At 32.7% G+C, this 10,440-nt stretch overlaps 1 protein-coding gene across 2 annotated transcripts in view; it reads right to left on the bottom strand.

The window, feature by feature from the left end:
• GABRG1 (gamma-aminobutyric acid type A receptor subunit gamma1) overlaps positions 1 to 9,418 on the bottom strand; it is an 85,255-nt gene extending 75,837 nt beyond the window's left edge. The window contains exon 1 of one of the 2 annotated variants that reach the window (XM_019024943.4): positions 9,174 to 9,418. In XM_019024943.4, coding sequence (XP_018880488.2) covers positions 9,174 to 9,277 — 104 coding nt within the window. In that variant the 5' untranslated portion in view covers positions 9,278 to 9,418. The remainder of the gene's footprint in view (positions 1 to 9,173) is intronic. The other variant, XM_055384452.2, reaches the window with a different exon arrangement.
• Positions 9,419 to 10,440: the final 1,022 nt, after the last annotated feature.

A 10,440-nucleotide genomic window follows, 5' to 3' on the forward strand; every position in this document is an offset into this window, starting at 1 on the left:
AGATGACCTAACATAAAGCTAATTTAAAAAACATACTAACTTTCTGATACCAATACAAATTCATCAAAAATAAAAACAGAAGAAAAAAACTTACTCATTTGACAGTGACAACATAGCATATGAAATGATTAAGCGGAACTATAACAGGGAAGGTAAATGTCTTACGTGAAGAAAACTAAAAAGTTTATTGAGGAACATAAGGACAGAAAAAATAAAGACAAAGTAAATATTTTGCCTATAAAATATTGTTAATGTATGATTCCTAAATTTTTGATGCATTTAATACAGGTTTAATCAGAATCTCATCTTTTGTGTGTAACAGGTTAAAACCATTAAAATTAAGCAGAACAATCAACATGAGAGTTTATAAGCTATTATTTAAAAAGGGAATTCTTAGATGGACTTTTTCTGGCAAGAATAAAAAGAAAACAAAATAAAGTTTCTGTGATTAAAACCTTATTGTAGCAATAAATAGTGAAAACAAAATTAAGCTTTCAGAATAAGATCCCAAATATATAGATGTATCCCAAAAATACAATATATGATAAAAGTGAATTATCAGTTTAGAAATACAAGAATTATTCAGTAAGTTGTGTTGAAATGCTAATTAGCTCTTTTAGAAGAAAACAAAACTAGATTCCCATCTTACACAGGAAATTGTTATATATACCATGGCATTAGGGAAAATCATTTTTTTCTTATGTTTCAACAACAGCAACAATTGAAAATATTTTTGAAAAGCAAGTAAAGAAAAATAAAGTTGAGTAAAAAACTCAAACTGTAAAATAAAATTAATTTTCTCTCTACAGACCAGAGCATGAATAAGATTATACATCAATGATTTTATAATTTGAGATGTGAAAAAATGATTTAGGAGAAAGGAGTAAAATGTGGCTTCATTTATAGTCCATTTTATATGGTTTCCTTGGTAGGGTTGAAGATATAGATCTCTTCAAAATTACATCTAAAATAGGAAACAAATAGCAATTTAAATTGCTTTTAGCACTGTGTATCTCTGTTACTTTCAAAAATGAGTCTGGACAATTGCCAGTCATATCAGAGCATAGTTTATTTATTTAGATTCAATATAAGATTAAACATAAGATAGCTAATGAAAAAAGAGTAATATCAGAATACATTTAAAAAATTAATTGGTACAGTGGCATGTTTTTAGAAAGAGGATAAAAAGACAATTATAAAACAGATTTTTTTCTTAATGCCTTTGCTTATAGATTTGAAATTTTTGTAGCTTTTTGATTGATTTTTAATAAAGGAATAAATACTACAAATAAAACAGTATAGCTTGCCAACTTTTAGATTTTTGTCTTTGTTGTTTATTTGCTATGTTTAGCAGGCCGACTTTGTTCCTCAAAGCAGAGTTTAGAAAACTACAAACCACCCATCCAATGAAATCTTCAGAAGGCTGGTAAATGCCCAGAAATTGTAAATGTTATTTTGTGACCATTTCTATGTGAGTGCTTTTTGGAGTAAGAGAAAGAAAATGTAATTTTTATTATAGTCTATTTAAAAAATGAACACTGAATAGACAATATATTGAAATTATCAATGATTTCTCCATTTTTAAGTTCATTTTCATAGTGCCTGACAGAACATAAGTTAGACTTAGAAAAAAAATACAAATCGTGGTGACATTCACACTCTCTGAGACTTTGGGATATCTATGCTTCAGATACATTCTTCAAGGCTGCTAAAAATATTGCAACATGGAGGCATTATATTGAGCTTATTAAGTTATAAAACATATTAAAAGACCTTAAAAGTGGAAGAAAGAAATCGGAATTCATACCTCTGAAGGCAGAAACATATATATTTTTCTAACCCTTGGGATCTGAAATGGGTGTCAAATATTTTAATTGACAAAAGATTGTCTTAGACTATTCACTTCAAAAACTAAGAGAATACAAATAAGTGAATAGAAAAAGCAAAGCAGTCCAGTCTACTCTAGTTATGACAATCTGATGATTTTGGAAATGAATTGCTACTAAGAAATTCCAGAGACAAATATACATTCATAAGCCACCTGCAGAGGGTAACAAATTAGTTTATAAAATACAGGCATCTGAATTAATACTTAAGTTCAATCCAGCCAACAGGGCTATTCAGTGCTAGTAAATATGGCTCTTTTCTGGAGCAGGTATTCTTTACTCAACACACTCTATTACATGTGCTGGGAAATTATTATTATAATTATACCCATCTAGGATGATCAAGAGGTGAATGATATCCCTGTACTTAAGCATACTGTACCTAATGTACAACCATTAGTGATTGTTCTAGAAATCTACCTAAAGATTAACCTAGTGGCTAGAACCCTTGATTCTAGCAGTCTTAAAGCCATCTAGAGAAACAAATCACATCTTGACATGACTATTAAAATATATATTAAACTCACTATTTTATAATCATAAACTTTCTGATCCTATATTCTAGCTATAGGTTGGAGAGCAGGGTCTATATTAAGTTTACTTCTGTATCTCTATTGCATAGCACAATCTCTATTACTTTTTAGTCACTTAATATTTGTCTAACAAATAAGGAGAAATGTCAAATCTCAGAATACATTGTTTCTGGGAGGAAAAGATTTCTACATTTCAGGATTTCAAAATTAAACTAAATTATATAGCCTTCAATAGGATGTTTCTATTTTAATGCCACATCTTACACAACCAGAGTAAAGGCTCACCTAAAAGATATAGGAAATCTATATGCAAAAAATTCTACCAAACTGTGAGACTCTACCTTTGGCACAAGATGGTAATGTTATCTCTGTCTCTCTCTCTCTCTCTCTCTCTGTCTCTCTCTTTCTGTCTCTCTTTGTCTCTCTCTCTCTCTCTCTATATATATATACACATATGTATACATATATACATATGTGTATGTATACATATATACATATGTGTATGTATACACATATATACATATGTGTATGTATACACATATATACATATGTGTATGTATACACATATATACATATGTGTATGTATACACATATATACATATGTGTATGTATACACATATATACATATGTGTATGTATACACATATATACATATGTGTATGTATACACATATATACATATGTGTATGTATATACATATATACATATGTGTATGTATATACATATATACATATGTGTATGTATATACATATATACATATGTGTATGTATATACATATATACATATGTGTATGTATATACATATATACATATGTGTATGTATATACATATATACATATGTGTATGTATATACATATATACATATGTGTATGTATATACATATATACATATGTGTATGTATATACATATATACATATGTGTATGTATATACATATATACATATGTGTATGTATATACATATATACATATGTGTATGTATATACATATATACATATGTGTATGTATATACATATATAGCTGTATAAATACACATGTATATAGCTGTATATATATACATGTATATACATATACATATATACATATGTATACATATGTGTATATATATACATATATACATATATATTTATATATATACAGCTACAGTATAATACACCTTACCCTTATCCTCAACCCCCTAACAGAACATATAGCCTACCCTTTCCTCAGATGTAAGGATATATATTACATATAGATCTATCTATCTACCTACCTATCTATCTAGATGTATATATATATATCCTTCACTCATACTGACCTGAACTTATGCCTGTGACAGCTGAGAACATACAATATTTTCCCAGAGTTGCAACTGATGGAAACTTCTTTATTGCCCCCACTGTACCTCCTCTAGAATTCTGAGTAGCAATTACAGCATTTTATTGTGTTTACTTGTTTATGTTAATATGCTATCTTGACACAAACTACTAGAGTTTATGTTCATTGAGCAGGAATTCTGATTTCTGTATCCTGTTCATCTAGCATATAATATATGTCCTATTTATGCTAGTTGAACACTATAGGGCAATGGCTTTGTCTTGTTTACCATTATTACCATTATATCTAGTTTCCAGAACCCTGCTTAACACACAAGGGGCACTGAGTAAATATTGGTGGAATGAACGGTAGTGCTCAGTGAGTATTTACTGAATGAATTAATAGCTAAGGCTATTTCTTGAAACATGGGACTTCAGCTGGCTAAATTATTTTAGTACTGATAGACTTAGATAATGAAACGTTTGAAAATAAAAAAAACTATAAATTTAATCTACCTCCTACAGAGCCTGAGAACGCACTAACAAGTTTCTGCTTAAACATGTCTAGTGATAAGCTATCCATTACCATGTTAGATAACTTTTGTATTGGGAGAAAATCTGCCTTCATATAATTTCTACTACTTGGTTATGTTTTGTCTACTACATCTATACATAATAAATTCAAACATGATTATATATAGCATCCTTTAAAATAAGATAACCATTCAATTCCTCAGTAAACTTATGTAAATTAAAAATTTTTGCTTTTAAGTTACAGTTGTGTGTGTGTGTGTGTGCCTGCATCATGTACTTCAGTGTGTCAAAATTTTCTTTAAAATAATCTGGCACTACCCACAATACTCCAGAAAGTGTGTGATAGGTACAAAGTATATTTTTCTGCTTAATGTGATTTTATCAATGAACTCACAATTTACTGTAGTATCTCTCTTATCTTCTCCTCTTTTTTCTCCATTTCCTTTAAAAAATTTATCAACAGTAATGTTCATTGTTTTGACTTATATTGCATTCATAATCTGAGAGATGTGGTAGTTAAAAATGCAGGCAGGGGTATAGAACACAGGGATTTAAGTTTTGGTTTCAGCACCTATCAGCAAGATGACGTTTAATAAGTTCACAAAAATGTTTTTCCCCTGTTTTTCCATCTGTAAAATTGAGAGAATAACAATATCGAGGCTATATTCTTCTTCTTCTTCTCATTAGGCAATTTGGCTAAGTATAATCTTCTAGGCGGAATACTTGACTTCAGATTTGAAGACGTTTTCCCCATAGTCTTCTGGTATTGCTGATGAGAAATCTCTTGGCTCTTTAGCTCTTTTTCCTTGATTACGATCCATTCTTTCAGTATATCTTCAAAAATTTAGGCTCCTCTGTTTATCTTCAGAGTTCTAGAGGTGTATTTTTAATTTTGATTAAAATATATTTTTATTTAATTAGTGTCATAAATCTAGGTCTTAGCCATGAATAACTATAAGCTGCATTTAAAAGACATTTAAAAGACTTAAAAGACATTTAAGAACACACAAGGATCCACATATTTCACTCTACTGCACTTAAAACCACTTTAGAGAGGCTATATCATACTAGAATAACTATAATTCCACAGAATATCTGTTATGACTTTCTTTTCATATAAAATTTTAAGTGCTAGTTTCTTTGCACAGATTTTCACTCTTGGAAATTTCATTTCTGGAAATGCATACGACAACTCCACACTAATGAAGATTTTCTGCCTCAAAGAGTTGTCTGAAATCACTCCAGTGAGAAATGGTGGAGCTGAAACTGGAATTTAGATCTGTTGGTAAAGGCCAGGATTCTCACTTGAAAGCCTGCCCGTATGTGAATTACTCTCTTGAAGCTCATTCTTCCTTTTCTTTCATGGCAGTCATTTATCATATTTTGGTAATCATTTTCTCAGTATCTCCGGAGTCATTTTTCAGTTTTTTTTACTCTTTCTTTTCACCCCTCCTTTGGGCCTCCACCTTCATCCTTATATTCTTACATTCAATTAATCTATTTAATATTTGAATGAAATATCAAACATTTCCTCTTGTTCCTTAGCCATAAGTGTTCTTCATAGTATAGAATGGAAGAAAGATACTGATTGTTTGGATAAACTAAAAGACTCTGTACACAGGGGTTTTATCAATTATGACATTTGCATTTTAGCTTCAAAAATCATTTTCCTCTCAGTCTTTTGCATATTTAACTATCATGGAATAACTTTACTTAGTCATTTGCTTTTCAAGTTTGAATGGTTATCATCAACATTTTATTACAAATTTAAGCCAAAAATCTAGACACTTAAAAAATTATTCATTCATTACTACCCACACAAAACATACTACTGAAATTGCTTGAAAATAATATATTTTAAAAAGCAAGTTTATTTGAATATTTTCGACTGGGCAACTGAATGCCACATAGTATGATTATTGACTCATGGAAATTGTTCTGAAAAAAGAAAATTGTGATTTTTTCCTGGAGCTCTTTCAATATATAACTCTTAGTCAAGGCTTATTGTAGGTTACTTTTGGTAACAGCTACAATCTCTTTTTAAATTCTTTTTAAAAACCTGATTATAACTAGATTTTTTTCATCATTACAAAGAAGTTAAATCAAGCTGAAGAGATTCTAAAGAACTTGTCAAGATGCCAAAGAGTCTCCTAGAGAATGATACACAGGAACCATGACTACAGTTTTAGTTACAATGATAGGATAGGTTTTCATAGTTCAGCAATAAAAAATAAAATAGTGTCTCTCCTCTATACTGTTGGTGGAAATTAATGAGGAAACTAAGCATTACAACTGATTAAATACAAAAAAAATTCTTCCAATTTGGGAAGTCCCCAAAATAGATGACTTTCAAGATATATTTTGGAAATCATATAAAACACTAAAATGCTTACAAATGAACTATTTATGGTTAGTTTTGGAAGGGAAAACTAACCAAAAGAAAGGGAAAAGGAGAGAGAAATACGATCGTACATGATTTATACATGTTAGCATCTGTTACCTCCAACTAAATATTAAAAGGATAAAAAGTTCACCCAACTGTAGCTACTTTATTTTACTTATTTTAAAAGAATGTTCATTGCAACACTATTTTTTAAATTTATTTTTTAGCAAAAGCATGCTTTATTTCCTTTTAATTGCTATATTTCCCAACTTGGTCTCATAGAACCCAATGGAGAAAGAAACATGTTCTAATAACATTCTCATGGTTTGCCTACAAAAGTGTTTCTGTGTCAAACTTTTTCCATTCAATGAAGAAAACAGTTTATGATGCATCTTAAAGAAAGCACGCTTACATTTGCCTTTTATTGCTAGCTTTCTAACTCATTCTTAAAAATTATGTTTTTAGGGGGTACTTTTAAACGTATAACATGAACTGTCACAACTGAGGCCTTAAGGGCTAATTAGAACAACAGCTTATAAATGTATCTTTTAATGTATATTTATTCACTGGACAAAATAATCCAGGTTATCTACATTACTATGATAATAGAAATTATGTGTTAACTGTACAATACCTTTCTCACTTATGCATATGGTTAAAAAGTCCATAGCATTCACACTTAGAATTGCCCTCTTGAAAAGTACTTAGATAAAACAGTGAAGCAACCATTGACTTATTTCATGTTTCAGTTGAAATCATAGATGTATTGAATGTGAAAATCTTAAGAAATCATATGTGGTCTAGTATCCTTCATTTCATAGATGAAACTGTGTTCAGAGAGGTTAAAGGCCCTTGACACATGAGATCATGTCTCCAGGCTGCTAAACCTGCACTCTCTCCCTTCAGCACACATCTCTTCAATTCTGAGAGCTTGATGTAATTGGCTCTGGAGCCAATTACAATGATTGCAAATATTCCCCAAAACAAAACATGTTTATTTAAAATAAAACATCTCTTGGGATAGATAATACGCTCTTTACTAAGCAGCTTGCCTATTTGGTTGAAAGGAAAACTCGTATACAATGATAAAAGGTTGTTATTTCAGAAAACTACTGTAAATCTGTTTTTACTTTTGTAATATTATGATGTATGTGTATACCTAAATATCTTTCATAAAATGCTATAATATATTCAAAGAATAAGCCATTATGACACAACATATACAAGAAATAATTCATCCAGTATTATGTTTATGTTTGTGTCAAACATTTAAGAATCTAAGGGAACAGGGTTAAAAAAAAAGAGAGAGAAAACTTCAGTCCTAAAAAAGCACTAACTGTCAAAAAATTCTAACAAGTCTAATATTACTTAGCATACTTTAATCCAATCTCTATTTTCTAAGAGAAAATATACTTGTTCTATATGCTGGTGTGGCAAAAAAATTCACTCTAGCTTTACACTTACGTTTATAATAATAATTCATTTTAGCAGTGATACAAATAGTTATAAAGGCATGTTTCTATCTTCATAATGATTGTACTCTACTTTTGAATTCTATACAGAGTTACTTTTTTAATAATGTAATGATAAAAGTACATTTATTTGAAACAAGTTGCATGGTATGAGTACCATGTCCCAGACCTTTATAAGTGTCAATGTCTTAATCAACGTATTTTAGCTCAAGTCACCCACTACTCCTACATATAATCGAAGAATGATACCTGAGCATTGTATATGTCTACCAGAATGACTTAAACATTTTACTGAAAGGTATTACAGTCCAGTTTTGTTTCTGTTAAATTTGAAATTTGTGATTGGTGACACTTTTCTCTCTCTCTCTCTGTCCAATACACACACACACACACACACACACACACACACACACACACACAGAGCCAAGACATTCATGTGGCCACACATTTTTAATTACTGATGGACAGCCAATTTTTAAAAAAACACTCAAAGCTGGTTCAAATTAAATATACACGGTTAGTTTTTACTTGGATACTATACATTTTTAATGCTGATAGATTTGTTTTTAGCCAGATTTACAATATTTCTTGATGTAAAACACTGGTTTGTTCCAGAAAGTTACCAAAAACGAGGAAAGGGGAAAAGCAATAGCAGTAGGTAGAAAAACAGCATACATATCATGCTGTGTAACAACAAGTTTCTGAAATAACTTTGTTTTTAAAATGCAGAATCATCCAGAAAGTTCATCGGTGGCATTCATTCAGTAAATTTACTGGCAAAGTCATTTGTACTTCCCCTCACTCCCTCCCAGTAACTCAACCTTCACTAGTTCACTAGTTTATACTCTGCTTGAAGTCAAAAACAACTGAACCAATCTCATGCTTCAGAAATATGTTACTTTCCTTCTGTCTGAGAATGAATAGATCTAATCAGAAAATAAAACGATGGTAAATACCACATATGTGTTAGGAAATGCAAATTAATTACTTAAAGTGGAATAATTTTTAAAAGAAAGGGGAATAAGGGGAAAGGGGTAGATAGCAAAGAATAGTTTTAAGCCCCTGAATTTACTCACCAGTTTCCCAAATGCAGGGTCAGTAACAAGAAGACCAACCTCACCCCTCTACTTTGACTCCGCAGAAGAAAAGGGGAGAAGAGAAAAGCTTTCAAAGGACCCATCGGAATCGCTTTTTTACGTGTGCTGCACTAGCTCAATTCTCCCAGCCAGGACTTTTCCTCCCACCTCAGCAGCAGCTGGCTGAGTACAGAAGGGAGAGTGTGGAAAGGCAGTGCACCTCCCAACCAGGTAGGATGCGACTCCCAGCAGAATTGAGCCAGGGAGCCAATCAGACCGAGAGGATGCTAGCATAAATTATCTTAAAAAGAGTTGAGCCAATCAGTAGCCCAAGGAGGCGGGGTTCTCCTACTAGAAATTGAGCCCAGTAGGGAAAAGGGCTCCCTTTTTCTAAAAGAAAAACAAACCTCTTCTCCATCGCAGCGGCGGAGAAACGTTTGAGTGGCCTTGAACAGAATCCCTCCCTAGGGAGAGGCTGCCTTTCTCCTTCCTTTCTGCTCTTCCTCTTGTCTGACTCTATTTCGGGGCGACTGCCTCTTTCCTCTCCCGCGTTCGGATTCTAAATCTGTCTTCCAAGAGAGACCCGTGGGAAGCAGGCAGTGCCTAATTGGTTTTCCCCAGGTTCGTGAGGATTCTGTTAATTTGTGTTAATCATTTTGTTAATTTTGTGGGTGGGGCGGTGTCTCCTTTCTCCTTGCAGATCCAGCACCTGGCAGGATGCCCCGCACAAATGAGCACTCAGGAGATGTTGAATATATAATTGAATGAATGAATGAGCAGGCTCCATGCATTCCTGGTCACCACGTTTGCTCCCCCCAACCCCCTTCCACCGCCTTAATAGTGAGAGAGGATATGCAGTCTTCTTCTCCCGCCGGGCACCGAAAGATGACACTAATGAATAATGCCAGGCAAGAACTATCTCATCTTACAAACACAAAAACAAAAGTCTGATTTTATAAATGTTGTCTTAGCCATAGGAGCTGTAGACCTATTAGATGGGCAATCCTAGTTCTCTGCCCCACTCCCCATCTGCTTTTGCATCTGTTAAGCCTCAGTGTTTGGTTCCTAACTTCAGAGGCTCTGCTTTGAGTTCCTAGCAGAGCCCGACAGTTGCCGTGGTAACCAGAAAGCCTCTGGCAGCTGGAACAACTGTAAAAGCGAAGACGCTGGAGGTGGTGGAAGCAGGCGCTTTCTCTGCCCAGCCATCTTCTGTCTTAAAACGCCTTCCCAAGAGCCTGCTTCCCACGGAAGCCTCCTGGGGTTGGAG

The sequence above is a fragment of the Gorilla gorilla genome, chromosome 3 (genome assembly GCF_029281585.2).
Source record: "Gorilla gorilla gorilla isolate KB3781 chromosome 3, NHGRI_mGorGor1-v2.1_pri, whole genome shotgun sequence".
NCBI classification, from domain to species: domain Eukaryota; kingdom Metazoa; phylum Chordata; class Mammalia; order Primates; family Hominidae; genus Gorilla; species Gorilla gorilla.